Genomic DNA, 22,500 nt, shown 5'->3' with positions numbered 1-22,500 from the left:
CAGACTACATACAGTTTTCAAGAATTCATATGATGTCCTGATTACATTTAAGTGCAACAATAATAATATTAATAATCGTTATATTATTATCATTCAGACTTTTATCATTTTTAACTGGTAAGGATTCCTTAGGAATGACCTTGGCCAGCTTTCCAGGGTCAATGCCCTTTTCAGATGGCAAAATCCCAAGGTCTTTACAGCATTTAACTTCTTTTTGTACGACTTATGAGCAAACCTTTTAAGAATTGGAGGTTTATACTGCTGGTAGTACAAGCGAGCCGAAAATTTGAATATTCTTTAAAAACAATCCTACATATTAATCATTTCCAGACTTAACTGCCAAAAATATAATTATATAAATGGTAGCATTCCCAGCGTTCCAAACTAGTCTGTATTAATTTTAATAACAATTTCCGCATCTCGATAAAAAATGAGATGCGAAATGAAAGTGTGCAGAAATTTATTATTGTTTCTCCGTGATTACTTGATATTTCCTAGCATGATACACAGTTCCAATTATTATTATTATTATTATTATTATTATTATTATTATTATTATTATTATTATTATTATTTACAACTTGCATTCATTCTTATGAAATTAAACAAAAGGCAATTTTCTTGACTATCAAGATTCCGCAGAATAGAATGGCGAGTGGCCCTCGTAAAAATTACATAAAATTTTACAGCCGTGCCAATGCACGAAGTTAGGGCATTTTCAGCTCAACTTTGAAACTCTTCATAATCAGTTTAAAAACAAGACGAAACCTTGAAGGGCAGACGTAGACGAAGTCGTCACTTCGTTTGTAAGAGAACCTTGAAATAACTGGCTACACGAATTTCTTAAAAAAAAATATCTGGTGCCACTTTTGACAAGGATTTAAATGAAGGACTTTCCTTTTCCTTACTTCAGTTGAAACGACTGATTAAAGTAAGAGTTTTAAGAGAATCCTAGCTTGATAATTGAGGTCTAATTATTTTTTCTCCCCCATAGGCCCGCAAAATTGTGACGAGGTCAGGCTTCTTGGTCAGAAGAGGTCACGTGACCATCATGGCAGGCCATGACGAAGCAGCTGATCTCTGGTTGGCAGCCAATTTCCTTACAGGTGAGAGACTTGTACTTTCTCGTACGATGCTTCCAATTACTTTCGTATCTTGCTTTACAATTTCTTAAATTATGCGTCTGTGACTGTTTTACATATAAAGTCCATATGTAACATGTGCCTTTTTTATTAATGAGATTGATCATATTTTATGTATATACTAACACAGCCTACCCGTATCAAATTACGCTTTAATCAAGTTAACTTTCTATTATTTCATATGCAACAGGTACAAAAGCTGGCTCACGCTTTTTCAACTAATAAGAGTGCCTAATTAAATATGAAATATAGTGGCCCCTTTTTTAATTATATGTATTCTTTAGTAGTTTTCTTAAACTGTATATTTATTAAAGTATGTGTTCTATATAATTTTCTTACGCTAATTTAGAAAAAAATTAGATTAATCTCTCTCTCTCTCTCTCTCTCTCTCTCTCTCTCTCTCTGTAACCTAACCCAAAATGGCATATATCTGAATTCTGATCAGAGTTGGTATACTAGTCATACATAATTCCCTTTGGGCGTTAATTATTCCCAAGGCACAGTGAGCTCGATATTACAGAAGTTATTTGTGGCTCAATAATTGAAAACAAGCATTTACTGTTCAATATATATATATATATATATATATATTATATATTATATATTACATATATATATATATATATATAAATATATATTATATTATATATATGTGTTTGTTTGTGTACGTGTTCACGTACATATGTACATGTAATAAACTTATTAAAAGGATAACTGTGTGGGATCAATTAGTAGAGAAGACGTCGCATTTCTATTGCTTTTTTCAAGCAGCCTGCTTTCTTCCATTAGAATAATTTAATGGCAGGCAATACCTTGAAACAGTCCAGTAATTAGGAAATTCAACTCTACTACAGAAACTGCCTCCATTTTCATTAATTTAATTAAAAGTAAAACACACACACACACACACACACACACACATATATATATATATATATATATATATATATATATATATATATATATATATATATATATATATATATATATGTATATATATACATCATATACACATGGCAAACAAATCAAGTTTCCCTAACCGAAAGAGCCTGAACGCTGGAAATGAAATAGAGGCCTTTTATAAAAGGAAAATTCTAAGAGAACAGCCGCGATATTGGCTGATGCATGGCTGCAGTATATGACAAACTTGGGAAATGAATTGCCAAGCGCAGCCAACTTACAACAGATACTGTTTATTAATTCCGAGTCCTTTTCCTCGAGGTATTTCGAAGGAAGCAGAAGTTTCCTTCGCTAATTATCCTCTTTATAATTTACAATTAGGGCCTATTACTTGGAGAGATCGTCATTTATTTCTGTTACCTCCTATTCTTATTTATTGCTGGTACATCTTATTCCTGTAAACATGAGGTTATTAATTCACTCATTAAAAGACAAAGTAATTTCAATTCACACAATTTTCAAGTTTCTTACTATCCATTTATCTGTCTCTCCCCTCTGTTGGTCTTAAGTGTGTCTCTCTCTCTCTCTCTCTCTCTCTCTCTCTCTCTCTCTCTCTCTCTCTCTCATTAGTGACAAAACTATCATGCAACAGCCTCATGTCGCAAACTAGAATACCATGGTGGAGATGGGTTATTTCGATTCTGGGTACAAAAACCTGAATTCGACACGAATGTGTACAGCAGGGTCGGTATCCATTTTTATCTCTCTTCATAGCTCTGAGGTAAGTTAACTATCCACCTCTGCATCAGAAAGAAAAGGCATGGGGTTAAATCCTGGCTAGATCACATACACCCTTAGGGCGTAAGTTATTTCCAAGGCAAAGTTCCTTCGAACTGTGGCTTAATATTTGAGAGTATGAAAAAGGTTATGCAGAAAAAAAAATATTTAATAAAGGAAAGAATAAGCAAAAGAATCAGTTTGAAAAGCCAGTCAGTATGAAGAGAAAGATTCAGCTCGAAAAGAATTCCTCCTGTGGGATTGTCAAGGACACTGATGATGACAACAATCATAATGATGATGCTTAACATATTCATATTTGTAAATATGACCATTTATAATTATGCAATTGTATGTGTATGTCTATGTCTCCGGTGTGTTTGGAATTAGATTAATTTCCATTTGCCATTTTTGTAGGAATTTGCAGGTAGTTTTCAATACCCAGATTTAATGACATATACAATTCTTTTTCTCCAATCAGGTCGAATGTACAAAAACGGAAGTTCTCCGGTAGCAACGGCCGACCTTGGAGGGGGCACTCTACAAGTAACTGTGCCGTTAAAGGGCCCACCGGACCATATCAAAAAGGCCATATTAGAGAGTAGAGTGAAAGGCGATAACCAACAAGAAAAGGGGAAACCAAAAGAAAGCCAAGAAGGGCCCGTAAGAACCGAAGATATAAACAAACTGAAAGTTGAAAAGGGCGCGTCAGTGAAAGGACAAAATAAGACTACTAGTGATTATGGCAGGGAGATTAAAAGCAGGAAACATATAGATAAGGAAAACGGCGAAAGGCGTGTTAGCGTATCTGTAAATAGAAGATTAAAAAATAATTTAAACAATAATTCTAGCCATGGCCGAACTGCAGAGACACCCGCGGGTGGTGTGAGTGACGAGGACGCTCAAACCGGTGTGTTTTCTGTAAGAGTGCAAGAAACTGAAACGCCGCGCAATATAAGTGATAGTGAAAGCAAAATAAGTAACTCCCGGAAAATCAATGACACCGCAGAATCTGCGACTACTCCAGATCCCTCCGGGAGTACGAAGGAGAGTATCCTTTATGTTACAGCAGCCGACTTCGAATTCCGAACTCCCCCGCCCAAGAGAAACAAGGAACAACGGGGGAGTGACACGCAAATTGAAACAACTTCTGGGACTTCCCCTACAGGTCCCATCTTTATGCATAACATGACCACGCTTCTTCCTCCATCTAGAACCAAAAACAGGATGGGCTGGAAGAGGAAGGGACATGGGCGAAGAGGAAAAAGCAGAGCCTCCACTGGGAAGGACCAGCCCACGCAATCGATCACAGAAGCAAGCAGGACGTCACAGGATACGTTCGCTTTCGATGTGCTGCCAAGCAGCGACACTAAAAATCCAGCTCATATCAGACCAAGAGGAAAGGGGAGAAAATCCAATGTTTCTCCTGATGGAGGAGGAAGACGTCGAATGGAAAAAATAAATTCGACGTCAACGAAGGAGACCAAGCGCAGAAGACAGCGGGGAAGAGAGCGTATGCACGTCGAAGAGAAAAAGGGGAAAGTTGGCAAGAGAAGAAGCCAAAGAGGAGAAGTTGACAAACGAGACGATCAACTTCCCAAACGAGGGAAATTATCGCCTTCGCATCGAGCATCATCGACATCGATACCTATCGACAGATCCGCTTTCGAAAATAATGGTCACCAAAGAGCCTTTGCCATAGATGATAAGACTGATCATTTTTCGAGTCACTTAAAACCTCCTCAACTGAACCAGACCTCTCAGAGGAGAAATCAGAGGAAAAGAAAACTCAAGAAACCGACCAGAAGAAAACAGCGAACCGACGGGCGAGGAAATGGAAATAAAAGTGAGAAGAAGAAGGGACCGCGCCAACAGAACCAACACATTCGTCAGACTTCGATATCTCCCCGAGATCGCCAAGCGACAAGAGAAGTCAGCATCAGCAACCTCCATGAGGGTGATCTGGGATCAGACTCTAATCCATTGAATGTTGGGCGTGGATCAGTTTCGGATCATCAAGGCTCAAGTGAGATGAGCCCATCGATATCCCTCGAGACATCCACCGATTTCACGAAGGATGAGGAGGGGGGCGGGGAACCAAGACGACCAGACCTTCCTGCTAGCGGTTCGATACCGATCGATAAAAATGATCCTCGACGAGAGGGAGCTATCGGCGGGGCGATTCCAATCTCAATATTCACGAGCCTCTATCAAGTGCCACTCGTGAGCCAAATCTCGGGGGAAATTACACCAGTCGCCAAAGAGGGAGTTCCCGACGAGGGAAAACACCGAATGCTAGAATAAAAACTTCGTCGGACACCCTGCTGCAGGAGTTGCCCGGAAGTCGGAGGGGCCTCATGGGAGCAGAGCATGAACCCCCTTCTGCTGATAGCGTTGCCAAACATGACTTGGTTAGATTAAATCTTAGAGAATCAAGACAAGAAGAGGAGACGTTTAGAAATGTTTCCATTTATGGCAAAGAAGAGCGGAAAGAACACTTGGTAGACGATACACGTCCTGTATTAAATGAAAGTCGTCAAATATATCCACTTTCACCGAGTATGCAACAAATAAAAAGGACAGAAACAGCCTCCGTTTTAGAAGACAAAGAACAGACGCTTTTCACAAACACAGACGACGACGACGACGAATCACTGCCGAGCAGCTCTTATGCAAGGAAAAAGATCAATAATCATCGCTCACTTTCATTTGATAACGATATTCTCGGCACCAGAAACAACGGCGCATTTTTAACGAAGGGAGAAGGGACTCCAGCCCGGGCAGACAATGACACCACCCGAGGCCCCATTTACGCGGCGGAGGAGAGACAGACACCCACTCACGCTACGAGAGGCAAAAACCAATCTAGATCCATCACTCGGAAAGACAGCAGACGTCAGCCTCAAAGTCCTTTACAAATAGGGGGAGCCGCCGCAGCGACGACTGAAAACACTCTGGGTAGAGCCAAGGATGACAACAACAGTCCAGGGGGAATTTTTGCCGATGTCCAAAGTCCCCAAGGAGCCCGGACGTCACGTCAACGGCACCGTCACCGACACCGTCACTTGCATAGGAGGAAAGACAGGGGGACGGAAGGGTTTTTGCGGCGGAAGAGGAATATCTTGGAGGGAAAATTAGCTCTTCTTGGGAGAGGGGATAAACGCTACGAAGGGGAATCACAACAACGTTACTCTCTAGCACGTAATTCACATCATAGTTTGGGAGAAAATCAACACAGAAAAGGTAGAATTATATTTAACAACAAATACATTATTATTCCTACGAAGAAAGATGTACCAAACGGGTTCGTAAGTTACAAAGGAGATCATCTTTTGGAACAATGGATAAACGAGAGATACGACAAAATGTGTAAATTCTTGAGTGTTGGGCAATGTAAAAGTCTCCTTTATAGTGAAATAAAGAACAGGAGTTACTTCGACAGATCAGTTCAAAAACTCACGAAATATATGCGTAACAGAAGAGGTGCAATGAACGAAATAAAGCAATTCATTTTGAAAACGGTAAACCAAAGAAAACAGAGAGAAACAAACAACGTTGTCGCGAATGGAGAAAGATATAAGAATATCCCTCACGATCGAAAAGCCAATACCAAAATTAACGACATGCTCCCATCTGGCGGCAAAAGATATCCAGATGAACCTGTCAACACAGCGGAGCCTCCAAGGCAGCAGCAGAACTACACCGAACACTTCGCAGAAGTAGACACCGGTTTCCGAACCAAGCGAGAACTCCGTAATCTCTTCGATGCTCCAAACATCACGTATCGGTGTTCGCCGTCCCAGAAGTATTGGCTCTTTGCCTCCAGGTAGGTTGCGCTTAAGCCTATACGGAAGGCCACTAGTACATGTGAATGTGAGCGTGCAAGGTACTAATCGTTAGCCCCCTGGGGGGGCAGTGCCATCAGTGCACCTCAAGCGGTGCGCTGTAGGCATTACTTAAGGTTCCTTGCAGCGTCCCTTGCCCTGGCTGCAACCTTTAGCAAAGTCTTTAATTAACAGTAGCAACCAGATAAAGTAGCAAAGTCTGTTAAGTAACAGCGACCAAATTGAGTAGCAAAGTCTCTTAATAAAAGTTATAACCAAATAAAGGAGCAAAGTTTGTTGTAACAATGACCTATTAAAATTAGCTTTCATTTCTTTGTACCTCTGTTCATATTCCCTCTCTTCCACCTTACTTTCCACTTTCTCCTTACAATTGTTTCATAGTGCAACTATGTGGTTTTCTTCCTGTTACACCTTTCAAATCTTTTTGCTCTCATTTTCCTTTTCAGCGCTGAATGACCACATAGGTATCAGCACTTGGCCTCTGACCTAGATTTTATATTCCTTTCCACTAATCGTTAGCATGTGTTTATATATAGCAAATGCTTATACAAATGATACATGCATACATTTGTATTCATCCAGGTTATACGCGCGCACAAGCATATGCGTATGTGTATGCATTAGCGCAGGAAAGGGTAACTTAACATAAGTCAATAGGCTACCTACTTAGACAAGTCACTGACATCTAGGTTAGCAACTGTGCACCTGAGCTAAATTTACACCCTCCAGATTGTAACTATGAGCCTATAAATTAAAAATTTACAGGTTCATATTTACAAACAAAATATGAAAAATGGGCAACACATAAGGAAAAGAAAATAATAAAATAAAAGGTAGTAAGTTAATACCCTGCAGAAAGTAAGATTTTATAAAATATCACTTATAGCTATTCACCAAGATTTTTACAAGCAAAGACTAACAGTCAACCTAAACAACATTATGAGGTTGAGTATGTAAGCTACAGTGCAAAAACAAAACACTACTGTAGGGCTTACTTGCAATACCTCCACAATATGAATACTGCATTTGCACATAAGTGGCTAAAATTGTATACACACACACACACACACGCGCCACATGTACATTAGCATTCGACGAGAAAGTTCAATGTCACCATAGGCCCTTCTTGATTAAAGAGATCGAGCTTAAAAGTGTTAGCCTTTCGACTTTTAACATGCCTTGTGCGATACTTTGTTAGTATTATTACGCTTATATATATTATTATATATATATTATATATATATATATATATATATATATATATGTGTGTGTGTGTGTGTGTGTGTGTGTGTATGTATGTATGTATATGTATATGTATATTATCCTAAAGGACTTGCTAAAAGCCGGAAAGGTAACACCATTTAACTCGTTCCCGTTAAGAACAAGGCCTATGGTGGAATTAAAGTCTCTTCGACTGCTAATCCACATGTAGAGTGTATTCCTTTAAGACAAAACTTCTCCAATTTCCTATAATTCATATCTTCAAGGTTGAAATTTAGAGAAAAAGACAAAAACTGGTACCGTTCCATTGATTTGCAATTAAGCCGGCAGCTATTTCAACCATCAACTTAAGGCTACCTTCACGGCTATGCTAAATATAGAACTACACCCCAATATATAGTTGAATACAAAATAACGAAAATAGAATCAAAACAAAAATCAGAAAAATGAAAATTAACATACAAACTTCACTAAGTAAAGATTGTCAACAAAAATCCGAAAACTGAAAATTAACATACAAACTTCACTAAGTAAAGATTGTCAACAAAAATCCGAAAAATTAAAATTATTAACATATAAACTTTTAAAAATCAGAAAAATAGAAAATTAACAAAAGAAACACTACCAGAGACAGATCCAGAATACTTTCCATAGAGACAAGACTGGTTCCAGCCCCAACCCTCCTCCGGAGTGTCCTGAAGTTACTCAGGTATTCTCAGGTTGTGTTCTCCTCCCAACAGTTTTGTGAAGTTCTACGGAATGTAAATCCATTCAGCATTTAGTATAGCTATGATCATAGCCCTAAGTTAATGGCTAAATCAGCTTTCAGCATAAATGGAGAAGCAAAGCAGCAATTTCTGTCTTTCCATTCAAAACTTCAACCCTGAAGATATGAACTACAGGAAGTTGGAGAAGTGTTGCGTCGGTTTGCACCGAGAGTCGCAAAAGAGAAAACTACGCCCAAAGAACACACACACACAATATATACACACACACACACATATATATATATATATATATATATATATATATATATATATATACATAATACTGACTAAATTATCCTAAAAGACTAAATTATCCTAAAAGACTTGCTAACAGTCGAAAGTCCAACACCTTCTTGCTCGATCCCTTTAAGAAGGAAAACGCCACGAAGCGTGCATTACTTGAAGGCAAACCTGCAATTTCCTGTAATTCAAGGTTGAAATTCGGAGCAAAAGACAAAAACTGATGCTGTTCTATCCATTTGCCCTTAAGCCGGCAGCTATTTCAACCATTAACTTCAGGCTGTCTTCACGACTACGCTACGTGTACGACTTAAAGGCAAAACTTATCCAGTTTCCTGTAACTGATATCTTCAGGGTTGAAATTTGGAGAATACGACAAAAATTGTTGCTGTTCATGTCATGTTCCCTTAAGCCGGCAGCTGTTTCAATTAACTTGAGGCTTTCATCAAGGCTATGCTAAATACTTAGTGGAAATAGACTCCAATATATATTTAAATACAGTATAAAAAGAAAAGATTAGAAACGAAAATCCGAAAAATGAAGATTAACATACAAACTTCATGAAGTAAGGATTACAAACAAAAATCCGACAAATGAAAATTAACATATAAACTTCAAAAAATCAAAAAAGAGAAAATTAACAAAGGAAACATTACTGCAGACAGATCCAGGATACTTTCCATAAAGACAAGACTGGCTCCACCCCCTCCCTCCGGTGAGAGTCCTAAAGTTACTCAGGTACTCACAGATTGTGTTCTCCCCTCCAGCAGTTTTATAAAGTTTTATGGAAATCTCCAAGGTATGTCTCCAGGGATTTCCCCCCTGTTAATTTCCTTTGTCCCTGATTTGTAGGGTTATAAGGCAAGTAATTTTAATTTTTTAGATTACTATTTTAAATGTTTACCTTTTCTAATGAATAAATTGTCATATTATCGTGCACAACTCAAGCTGTGTCACATTGATTTTTTTAAGCCAAGGGATCTTCCTCTTTTAACATCCAGTGGACTTCGTTCATCATCTCACTACGCGTGACGATTCTAACGTATTCCTTGTTTACCTGGTGTTGACAAGATCTTCATTAATTTGTTTGAACATCTTTATCTCAATATACAATAACTCTTTTTTATGGAATTTCTTCGTATGTAAATACATCATTACATACAAACAGTGTGCACTTTCTTATACAATATTAGAAGAATACTTCATTGGTTTGTAACTGGGTCTTTATATTCCACCTTAAATTACTTTTGGTGTGTTGAGAGTAGTTTTGGCTGACTCCCCTTCAAGTACGATTTTACAGGATGAGGCTGATACAGTTTACTGGCACAGGTTCTTACCTCTTCCTGATTCGTATTATCTTACTAGTAGTGTAGAGTATAAAATTTAGGCGCTGGGACCTGTGAGGTCATTCAAAGCTGAAAGGGAAATTGACAGTAAAAAGGTTTGTAGGGTGTAACAGGGGGGGAAAACCTCGCAGTTGCACTGTGAATCAATTAAGAGAAGGTGGAAAGTAAGATGAAAGAAACAGAATATGAACGGAAGTGTAGCAAAAGGAATGAAACTAGTTGCAGCTAGGGGCCGAAAGTGTGCTGCAAGGAGCCTTAAGTAATGCCTACAGTGCACCGCATGAAGTGCACTGACTTCAATAACCCCCTACGGAGCACGAGTGGTGTACGAGAGTTGTTGAATTTCATGGGCACAGGTCTTGATAACTTCTAAGGCGAAGATTTTTTTCTGTCTGTTCTACCAACTTTAGTATTTCCTGTGCCCTGCGACCTTTCTGAATGTAGTAACAGCGTTTACTTAAGCTAAGAAGACAATTTTATCAATGTATTTATTTACTGCTTGAGAGCAGAGCTAAAGCCTTCTCTCCCCAATGTCTAATCAACTTATTCATACATATAAACTAGAAGGGTATTTTTGCCCCCAACCCGGTCCCTACCAACTCATCTATCTCTCTTTCAAATCTGCTGAAGATTATTAGAGTACACCAAAGTGGGTTAAAACAAGACATGAAGTATAAGGTTTGATTTTTTAAAAATTCTCTGGCGTTGCTCCTAAGGAGCAATTTCATGAGATGATTAAGCTGGGCGATTTTTAACACACACATGGATAATTAAAGCACATTTAGTACTCAACAATATAAATAACGCTGGATGCGAACTTCACCACAAGGCTAATTTTAACAGACTTTCTAACAGAACTCTCAGACGATAGCATCTTTGATTATACCAGTTTATAAGAAATATGAGGAGGGAATGGACAATTACAATAATATTAGAAAGAAAATCTTGACGGTTAACGACGGTTAACCACTCTGTGAAATTCAAAGTTCAGCGGTAAGAGATGACCGTTGGGGAAAAAAGTGGAATTCAACCTTGTAAAGATAAACTTCTATTTTCATTAAATGAATACATAGTGGTAATACAAGGAACTATACCTGCGTCCTTCTTTCCGAATTTTTATCATCCATTTGTCTTATGAGAGGAAAGTTTGTCTTCACTTGAGACATGGAGTCTCCTTGTTCTGATACTTTGACTTCTCTGTTCGTTTCTTTTATTTGACTTTCCTGTTTCGGTTTCCTTGTCATATAAAACACAGGAATCATCAGTCACAGGCTTTTTTTCTTATCTGACTCACAGCATCCGAAGGGCGAACGCTGCTTATCAGTCTCTTCCTAACGCGGTCATAATAATTATAGAGACTGTTTCTTGAAGACACTGAATAGCAAGCGGGGATAAGAAATATGGCAACATTGCTTGTATATTCATTCCACAACAATTCTTCAGTATGTTCATACGATAAATGTCAATATAACTAGTTATTGCTTGTATATTTATTCCACAACAATTCTTAAATATGTTCATATGATAAATGCAACTATAATTACCTATGAGGTTATTTTTTTAATTAGATATGAAAATGTGATATTTTAAATGAAAAAATTAATGTTTCATTCCCTTCCCAAGATGCCCTTTTCATGTGTTTTTAAAAGGGATATTCCATATTTCTTTTAATAAACGATATTTTAAAGGTTATCCAAGAGCAATATATAATTATTATGTTAACACTTTTAGCCTTTAAAACTTGGTCATTCATGATGCAAGCAGTTTGGAATACTACTTTTTAACACAATTCTCATAAACGATTCAAATGTTTCAGACTATTTTCAAGTAACTGATATCAATTTTATACCCACAGCGTGGCCATGGGAATCTACCCAGCTAGAGTGAAGGTCCTTCAGAGTGGCGATATCTTAAGGATATCTCCTACTTCAAGGGATTCCATTACTACTCCTTCCCCTCCTGTAGCCACGACCCCTCGCCATCGATCTGATATTCCCCTTGAGGAGGAATACCCAGAACTCACAGCCGGCTACGACGATGCTGATCTCTCAGAACCAGAGGGCCACGTGACTGAGGCTGGCATGCCAATACCCTCTCCTCCCGCTCCTCCATCAGAAGTACCCAACTGGTCACCGGTGCCTTCTCAGTCGCCGTCAGGGCCGCCTGTGGCAATTACGAGTGAGTGGATGGAGGAAACGTTATCTAAAGTGAAGAAAGTGGTGGATTCCATCCTTAAAGCCATTGGTTCGAGGGAGGCCTATGTGAAGGATGCGAACGATGGCGGAACAGCCACCAGAATTGACGTTGACATACCGGGCAAGAATCCTACCCTCGGACCCCCGCCTTCCAGGGGACCGCCGGGAACTATCCCTAGAAGGAGGAAGCCCGTTAGGAAAGGAGTAAGTCGTCGAAGGAAACCCACTGAAGAAGGGAGAGAAGGTACGACGGAGAGTCATGCAAGTGGAATAAATGATAATGATACGATAACAATGACGCGTAGGGAGAGTGATAGTGCAGAAGATAGACATGAAATACCAGACCATGGACTGGATACTACAGAGGGAGGCAGAAGTTCAGGTTCACTAAATGGAGCTCATACCGATGATGCATCAGTAAACAGGGCTTTAACCCTTGGCCACAATGTTCCTTTAGACGTTAGTGATAGTGCATTACCAAGTCAAAGCGTTCCTATCGTTGATCCTAGTAGTATAACAGTGCCCTCGAACAGTACAAGCAGCATTATCTCAGAGGACCTCGATTTGGTCAGGTCGGATTTAGCAGTAAATCATTCTTCCGTTGGTAATTTAAGTGATACAAATAGTAACAATTCTGAAGTCTCGAACGGAGCTCCGTCTTCCAAAAAGACGTTATCGTCCGTTACGGACTTACTGTTTACCGTGCCCAATGAACGTGTCATTAACCCTGCTGAAGACAGCCAAGTGAAAAGTGAAATCAAATCGACAGAGAAGCTGATACGCACTTCTCTGGAAGACCTCCTCTTTCGTGTCCCTGGAAGCAAACAGCACACTGACTCAGAAACGTATGGAACCCATCTTCAAAATTCCACTATTACTGACGGGCTTCGCCACGAGAACTCATCGTCAGACGCAGTACGAACTGAACTGGAGGACAAAGAACATTCCACATATTCCAGGCAACCACAAGGCAGAAAAGACCCTGCGTTAGCTTCATCGCAAAAGGATGCCTTTATTGACGAAGAGACCCCTAAAGATTCCATAGAAAACAAAGCCCCCGTGCCAACTTCTCAAGCCATAGAAAACGAACTTCTAAAGGGTGACCCTTCCACTCAGACACCGGATTTGATACTGCAAACCTCTTGTTTACCCGTCGGTTCGATTGGGAGGTTTAAAATGCAGGACATGACCTATCTCGTCACGGGCTTGGGAGCAGGCTCTGACGGGGAGGACTGTTGGAGAGAGGTCTCGAACGTGGTAAAAGCACACATCAAACTTCCTCCATTGAATCACACGACGCTCCTCGCCACGACAGCTTTTTACTTCGTTGCAGCTAATGCAAACTTGATAGGTAAGACATTACGACAATTATGCAACTTAGTAAAGAAGTTAGAATGTTAAGTTTCCCATATGTAACTCAAATTACAGTAGGATAAGACACTTATTTGTAAAACAACTGCTTATTACCAAGGTTTTTATTTTATATTATGCTAATGAGCTTTAGATTGCATTACTATTCAATTAATTTAATTTTATGCTAATTCCATAACGACAGAATAGGCTTCATGATGAATAAGAAAGCAATGTCATTTAATTGTGATTATTTTGTGTCCTGAATACTACCAACAATGCATAAGATACAAATAACAGAATGAAGCTTGAAAAATTATGTATGTATAAATTAAAATGGCACATAAACAAAACACGAAAAAAGTAAAATATTTTTTAAAAGCTATAAGTTTCATGACTGACATATTCTGAGCTGTTAAATGTTTGACCTTTCCCGTTATAATGACATTAATCACGTGATCCAATGGAAATTTAAGAAACAAACAACGTAAAGGTTAGGTATCGATTTTAAATTCACCTAACACGACTATTTACCATTACATTAGAATTTTCTTAGAATTTTCTTATGTTGATGGGTTATTGATAATTATGATAGTAATATTGTTACGAAGAATGATATGAACAATAGCAAGACTGGGACGAACGTCTCCATATAAAGTCAGAAGAAGGAATAGTAAAGAAAAAATGAAAAAGACGATCTTCAAACATGTCAAGTTTTATCTTGGCTATTTACAGAGCTACCCGTAATACATTATTTCTCAAGCTTTTTTCTTTTATTGGTGTTGCATAAATTAATGATAATATTCAGAAGACAAAATAAGACCCTTCTTGTTTATTTCTGGAAATAAATTATTTTAAAAATACACAATTCTTAAGCTTTCAAGAGCTCGTCACCCCCTCCCCCGCCCATGCCAGGTCCCTTGAAAGCCCAAGAGCTCTGTATCGCTATAAACTCAGTACATTATACCATTGCTCTAAAAAATACATAAGAAAGGTCTTTGTGTCCTGTATTCGTCAGAACTTGACTGTTCTTTGTATGCCAATGTCAATATCGCTATTATACGAATATAAAACTTCTCTAATCGAGGCTTGTTAATAAGGCGTTTAAATGTTTCTTCTCAATACCAAAATTGCTATTGTTATCAGAAATTCATTACTTTACTACCAATCTAGTATTTCAGATCTTACTGTCATAATATTGGTATTAGTGCTCACAGAAAAAAAACAAGGTTTTGACATTTCTAGGACACATTCCACATAACAACCGAACCCAAACACGTACGCAAGAGCACTCTGCTGACCCCTTTTTTCGAAAGGGCAGCGCAAGATCAGTCCAAAGTAGCCCTGATCCAAATCCGACTCCCAAAAGAGAGATTGGGAATTGTGGAAGTGGTGGAGGGCTGGCGAATGCCAGCTGGCTCTAGCTTCAATCAATTGCTAGATCCCCCGATGACCGCAGTCCTTCAGGTCCGTGTGAGTGTGTGCGTGCGTGCGTGCGTGCGCTCGTCAAGTGTGGAGATGCGCTTGTCTATAATGACATAATGGCGATGTATTTGTCCCACCCTGTTCTTTAAAGGTGGTGGGGTGACGGAGGCAAGTTTAATAATTATCATATTTATTTCTGAAAATCTTAATTTTGTCCCAATCTGTTCTTTAAAGGTGATGAGAGGTCAGACAAGTTTAATAATTATCAAATTTATTTCTGAAAATCTTAATTCTGAAATAATGCGATGTCCTAAGAATTTAATTCTGAAAATATTTCAATGCCTTAAGAAGAATTTAATTCTGAAGATATTTCAATGCCTTAAGAATTTAATTCTGGAAATATTTCAATGCCTTAAGAAGAATTAATTCCAAAAATATTTCAATACCTTAAAAATTTAATTCTGGAAATATTTCAGTGCCTTAAAAATTTATTCTGAAAATATTTCAATACCTTAAGAATTCTTATCTGAAAGTATTTCACTGCCTTAAGAAAGAATTTAATTCTGAAAATATTTCAATGCCTTAAGAAGCCACTGAAAGGTGTCCTGAGGATGTTGATGGATAAATAAATGTAATTTTGAGTAAAATATCTATGGTACTTTTACTTTAGCTTCATATTATTAAAGACCTTTAAACTATATATTACCTAGCTTGATATTCTCTCCGTTCATTCGATTTCGCTCCTCATCGTTCTCGCCCAATGCACTGAATATTACCCTTTCAAATATGACTACATATCATTCAGAATAGCCCCTTTCGCCTTCATTAGACCCAATGATGCGTGGAAACTCCGTTTGATAGGTGTGAAAAGGTCAAAGATCATTAGAGGGAGATTGTGAGTCCTGAACTGGCGTTGAGTTTATAGTCAATATTTGTTTTTTTTCCTACACAAAGTTTGCTCTCTCTCTCTCTCTCTCTCTCTCTCTCTCTCTCTCTCTCTCTCTCTCTCTCTCTCTCTCGCAAGCAATGCCTGCTAGAGATAATCTCTCTCTCTCTCTCTCTCTCTCTCTCTCTCTCTCTCTCTCTCTCTCTCTCTCTCTCTCTCTCTCAAGCAATGCCTGCTTGAGATAATCTCTCTCTCTCTCTCTCTCTCTCTCTCTCTCTCTCTCTCTCTCTCTCTCTCTCTCTCCTCTCTCAAGTAATGTCTACTAGAGATACTCTTCCTCTAATAATAATAATAATAATAATAATAATAATAATAATAATAATATTAAGTAATCAATATTTAGTACTTTTAAAAGTATTCTTAACTGATGCATAATTACTAAAGGGAAACTCTAGGTGAGACAGTCTTATCACCACTCATTGCCTCAGGTAACATCTTGCAATTTGCACTAATTTCTCTTTTTCCTTCCAGAACCTGATATGGCGTACGGATTTGTGCGTGTGGAGCAGTTTAGAATAGCTGCGAATATTAGTAAGTATAGCCACCAGACATTTAACACGGTCTCTTACAAAATGCCTACTCCAGCTTTAATGAGAAAATGTTCATCGTGCATTAATGCAACTACTGTAAAATTTAGCAACGAATAAACCGCGCATAAAGAGAATAGTATTCAGTAAGAATACAAATGAACAATAGACAAGACCATTATGAAATAGCTTTTAATTAAGTCATTAAGGAAAGAGCGAAACGTGACGTTAATTAATAAACAGACAAATATGACGTCACTAGATAAGGGCCATTTAGGTAGAGAACGAAATGAAAGAGAGAGTCAGAAAATTAATATAATTCTAATGAAATTAACAGCTAACACGTGTAGAGACAACAGGAAATAGCTTTTTAATTGGATTTCAAGACGTTCAAAACAGATCATTGTTACTCGAGGGGAATACGCAAATAATGAGAACGGCGTCAGGAAAGTGATATCTGATTTAAGTGATATACGATTTATCAAAGATGCAAATAAATAACGGAATAATCAGATAAATTCGCCAAAACACAAATAAACAAGTAACAACGTAATACATTTTATACTGAAAGAATACATATTTGAAATATAAGTTTTAAACATAAGAATATAGAGTACGCGAAACAAAGAGTTTAGTGTAATCTAACTGAATCTTTAATAACAAGCACCAGTGAAGAATAAATTAAAATAAACATGTGAAGTTAAAAATAACAACAATGAATAAACAAGCAAATGAAAACTGAGTAACGTACCAGAAAGCGTTCAATGGATTTTATCGTAAAAATATAATCTTGAAAACACTTCATATCACGAGATTTAGAAACGATTGGCTTTTATCGTAAAAATATAATCTTGAAAACAATTCATATCACCAGATTTAGAAACGAATGGATAGATATACTTGCCAATAAATTAATGAATTGATATTGAACACTAAGTCTTGATAATACCTTTAATGGAGGCCCAAGAAAAATGAGCAGACGACTTTAACGATTAAAGGAATATGGAACAGGATATACCTTTTATAGAGCCTGGTCACCTTAAGCCATAATTCCACTTTGACCTTTGGAAGTCTGTCCAAGGAATGACAGCCCAACTAAGACTTCCCATAGCCTCGGAAAGGTCAAGAGGGGAATGAAACGACCCCTCATTCCTGTCCTCTTCTTTTATTTGTGTGTGAATGTCAAGGTCGGATTTTAAACTCCTCTGAAATTCAGATTTTTTACATTGGGAAGCTTGGCTTTCAAAGGACGAGACCCGGTTTCCATTTTTCTAAAACCCCTCTTCCTGGGAGCCAGTTGAACAAAACAGTTTCTGAAAGTGATCTTTACTTGTTCAGCATTTAAATGACTATAAAGATACTGCTTTCTAGACTAATTTCCTGCTTTGTTTTGCAGTGTGTTCTCGCAAGGCGGAAGAACTTCCAGATCCTCTCGCCTGCCTCGACTACCAGTACATAGCCGCCTTGTTATCTCATGGACTACAGCTTCCTGACCACACAGAGATATTGGTAGGTCATTTTTAATCCCTTTGCAAAATCAGGAATAACGAGGCTTGATCTTCCTACACACTTAAGAAGGCTTTGCATTTAGCCTACTGTCTATAAGAGTACTAAACCTATGTACATAGAAAATATTTTGCTGGACAGACTGTCCTTATGAAACGTCAAGTGTTACGAAGCTTTCCAAATTGCTTCATAGAATTTAAATCCTTCCCTTTTTGCAGTGTGGAACAATTACTTTACTTAGCTTTAGACCTCACACTTTCACTGTTCCTTTTTCCACTATTTCATTCTTTTCATTTTATTACGGACTGCTCGTTAAAGCAAGGACCCCTTGCTGGCATGAGTTCATCTTTCCAACGATATCATTCATTTATTTATTCAATTAAATATTTACGTTGTTCTTCCGCAAATATTCTTTCACGGTTCTTCAGCAAATACTCTTTCAGAACAAAAAACATATACAAACACATGTGGAATTCTTCAAATCTAGTCTAACGCACAATGAAAAATTCCTGATCTTATTTTTAAAAAATATATATGAACACAAACTTACAGAAAAAAAATAATGATAATAAACGAAAGTAATAAAACGTATAAAATTTACAAAGATTATTTATGAACGTCTAGCAAATTAAAGTCCTCAAAAGTTTACGCAACTTTCCTAACTTATTAATGATAGCTTTTCAATTAGGCAGTCATTATGGTACTATAAAGTTGTCAATATTTTTGTAAACTTTTGGATCATTAAGTTTCTTAATTCCACGAAAACTTTCGTCTCAGTTTTAACGATCTTCGAAATGCAATTGCCTTGGTACGCATATATACGAAACATAGATAATGCATATATACATGCATACATACATACATATATATATATATATATATATATATATATATATATATATATATATACATATACATACATATATACAGTACATATATATAATTATATATATATACATATATATATATACTGTATATTATAAAATTTTATTATAATATATATATATATTATATATATATATACATATATATATATATATATATATATATATATATATATATATATATATATATATATATATATATATATATATATATATCATAAAATTATACTAGATGCCTCTGCACCCATTGGAGGAGATGACGCCAGAGCAGTAGAAACTCTCAGATTCTTAGCAAGCCTCCACGAATGAGCTTGTTAACCCCACGCTTTTTTTTTCTTTTTTTTTTTACCCCAGCAGAAGCCGGTAACCATTTACAGATATGTGAATTGGTGTCGTAATATTCCATAATAAGTACATGAAAAAATCTACTAATCTGTCTATTTATCTAGATATATATATATATAGAAATATATATATATATATATATATATATATATATATATATATATTTATATATATATTATATATATATACACATATATATATAAATTCTATATATATACATTCTGACCTTTGTGAAATTATTATAGGCTATTGGGGCTTAAAACCCCACGCCACTGGCCACTTGGCGAGCTTCACACCAAGAAGAACGATATATATGCCATTATTTTCTTTTCGTTGCCTCCCACTGCAGAGAAAAGCAGGATCCCCATTGATCTCAAGAGAGGAGACTCATCAGCTATTCACGGGGTCATTTCCTCTTACCAAGGGGTACAGCCTTTGACTAGGATCTCTTCTATCTTGAGGTACAATGTATCTGTATAACAAACCAATGGCAGGATGTACCTTTACTACAACACAGTAGAAATTCTCCGTAAATAATAGTGGAATGGAATGGAATATGTAATTTAGGCCAGAGACCTACGAAGGCATCCAGCCCTGAAAGGGAAATTGAGAGTAAAAGGTTATGGAGGTGTAATAGGGGGAAAACCTCTCAGTTGCACCATGAAACAATTGTTAGTGTGGAAAGACAAATGGAAGAAAGCGACTGTGAACGGAGGTGCAGTAAAAGGAATGAAAAGGGTTGCAGCTAGGGGCGATGAGACTCTGTAAAGAACCTTAAGCAATGCCTACAGTGCAAAGCGTGAGGCGCACTGACGTCACTTAAACACGCCCCCAACCCCCGGGGTTTAATAGCATATCATCAATGTGCCTGGCGTGTATTCCAGGACAGACCAGTAGGGGAGTTCTTAAAGGTCCTTCCACCAGCATGTGCCAAGTACATATTGGCGAAGAGGACCCTAATAGGGGGACCACATCGCCACACCATCCACTTGTCAAAAGAGGTCCTCTCTATTAGAGAGGAGCTGGCACTCCTCCGAGTAGGTTTCCAAAATGCTCCTACTATGCCTTCAGAGATGTCTAGCCCTGGTAGGGCTAGACATCCCTGAAGACGTACTGCCAGCATATCTGTACAGCCACACTAACATACGAACCATATAAGAACATACATATGTATTTATGTATGAAATGGAAAGTCCACGAGCAATGTCTCTGAAATAACTGTTGATTATACTGTCCTCTCCTTCAGTAACGACAGAAGTCAGCGAGGCATTAATATAGCCTTCATATTACCAGCATCCTTTACCCCTTATTCCAAAGGACAGATTACCTCAGTTCTATTCTCTGTCTCTCTTTCATCTTTCACTTCAAAGAACAGAAGTCCTCCCCCTAAGTTCTCTCTCTCTCTCTCTCTCTCTCTCTCTCTGTGTGTGTGTGTGTGTGTGCTAATTTTAATACTTGTTCAAGTACCAATTCAATGGAAAACATGCTTTACGGTTTACTTAGAATAGGTGAACAATAATTCATAACTCCTATTTAATATATTATTAATCGAAGCCATATTGCCAAGTTTATGTGGGTACGTACAAGTGTGCATTTATTTACAATTATTGTAAGGTTATGCATAGTATTTTCAGAAACTGATTTGTTTGGTTTTTCTTTTATTCACTAATTATTCATTTTCAGGTGTGTGAGAAGATCCATGGATTCCGACTTGGGTGGGCTTTAGGTGCAGCACTGAATTACCTCCAAAAGCATTAATTACCATCGCTTGCTTGTTCAGGGAATTCTACCGTAACGTTATAAATGCGGCTTGAAATTCATCAGGAATGGAGGTCCTATGGTCGCATACTTTAAGGATTCGTGGGACGCAGGTATCATCTAGGATACCGTACCAGAAATGATTCCCTATGGTACAAGCACTCAACTGTTAATGACATAATCGGGACGCTGGGACACTGCAAGATTTTACGCCATACCAAAAGTGAACAAAGTGAAGGAATGAAGGAGAGGAATGGATGGAGAGTATAAGAAAGCCTAGTCAGAAGCACTGACAGGTTCTCGTAGGAAGAGGAACGGCAGAACTCGCAGGGCTGAGTGACTGGTTTAATTCTCCGATATGACGTTACTTGTTACTTGCAAGGAAATGCAAGACGAATCAACGAATCACTATACGGATGGAGTCAGGGAAGGAGAAATCAAGTGGAAAATATAAAAACGGAAGGTGGGAGAAATTTCGAAAGGTGGTGCAAAAAGATAAACCAGAAAACTAGGAACAACTAAATTCACTATGAAAGTAACAGAAGAGGACTGCCTGTGAGAAAGTGTGAAGAAAAAATACTTACACAATGGAAATGTAAGAGCGCCATTGTAAGGTTGATGACCCAAAGCATGAAAATGGGTCCTCCAGTTCTCCGCATAAGAATCAATGCAGCGTCTCCACAAGAGTAGGAGGAAAAGCCTCAAGGAATACTTTGTGTGATCGAGCACTTTCCCACTACTTTGATGAAGACCCATGTTACGTTCTTAAGCTGTGTCAGTTCGTGACCCGTTGTTCCCTGGTCACTAGTGACAATTTTATAAATTGTTTTGCAATTCAATGTGTTTGCCTTAAGACTGATATTGTAAAAAATGAGTGTCTTTAAAGTCAGGATTTCAAAGGACATTTCTGCGATTTCTCACAGATGAATTCCGTTTAAAATACTTATGTCTGCCGGTAATATTTTGTGCTTACTTTTTATTGTAGGCAAAAACAGGATCTAATTCATGAACTATATTCATGGAAGGGAACAAATCGGGACACGAATTTCAAGGAAAAACGGATCAAAAACTTCAGTAAAATTTCGTTCATGGTCGACAGAAACTGTAAAGTTGTTAAAAGCTTTGGTGAAAATTTTGCGAACTCCAGTTCCTAAAATTCCAAGGGAACTGACGAGCATTCAAATTCTGAGTACATTTGGACAGGTGTATCCACAAACTGTCAAAATTATCTACACGATTAATTTCATCTTCATGGCCTTTCCAAACTGGGAATGAGGAGAATATGGTATATCATTTCAAAATAATTCAGTGACACGTTTTATAAAA

At 37.7% G+C, this 22,500-nt stretch overlaps 2 protein-coding genes across 3 annotated transcripts in view; one reads left to right on the top strand and one right to left on the bottom strand.

The window, feature by feature from the left end:
• Window positions 1-21,318, top strand: part of LOC136840867 (uncharacterized) — a 345,410-nt gene extending 324,092 nt beyond the window's left edge. Inside the window, 7 exon segments of the mRNA XM_067107819.1 lie at window positions 995-1,106; window positions 3,301-5,126; window positions 5,129-6,645; window positions 12,094-13,784; window positions 16,626-16,685; window positions 18,078-18,190; window positions 21,100-21,318. Of these exon segments, the coding sequence (XP_066963920.1) occupies window positions 995-1,106; window positions 3,301-5,126; window positions 5,129-6,645; window positions 12,094-13,784; window positions 16,626-16,685; window positions 18,078-18,190; window positions 21,100-21,174 (5,394 nt within the window). The 3' untranslated portion in view covers window positions 21,175-21,318.
• The window catches only part of Task6 (TWIK-related acid-sensitive K[+] channel 6), a 739,267-nt gene that overhangs the window by 446,765 nt on the left and 270,002 nt on the right, over window positions 1-22,500 (bottom strand). The window lies entirely within an intron of this gene.

The sequence above is a fragment of the Macrobrachium rosenbergii genome, chromosome 8, assembly GCF_040412425.1.
Source record: "Macrobrachium rosenbergii isolate ZJJX-2024 chromosome 8, ASM4041242v1, whole genome shotgun sequence".
Lineage (NCBI taxonomy): Eukaryota > Metazoa > Arthropoda > Malacostraca > Decapoda > Palaemonidae > Macrobrachium > Macrobrachium rosenbergii.
Note: the sequence above shows the minus strand (reverse complement) of the source record. Positions and strands in the feature narration are given on the sequence as shown.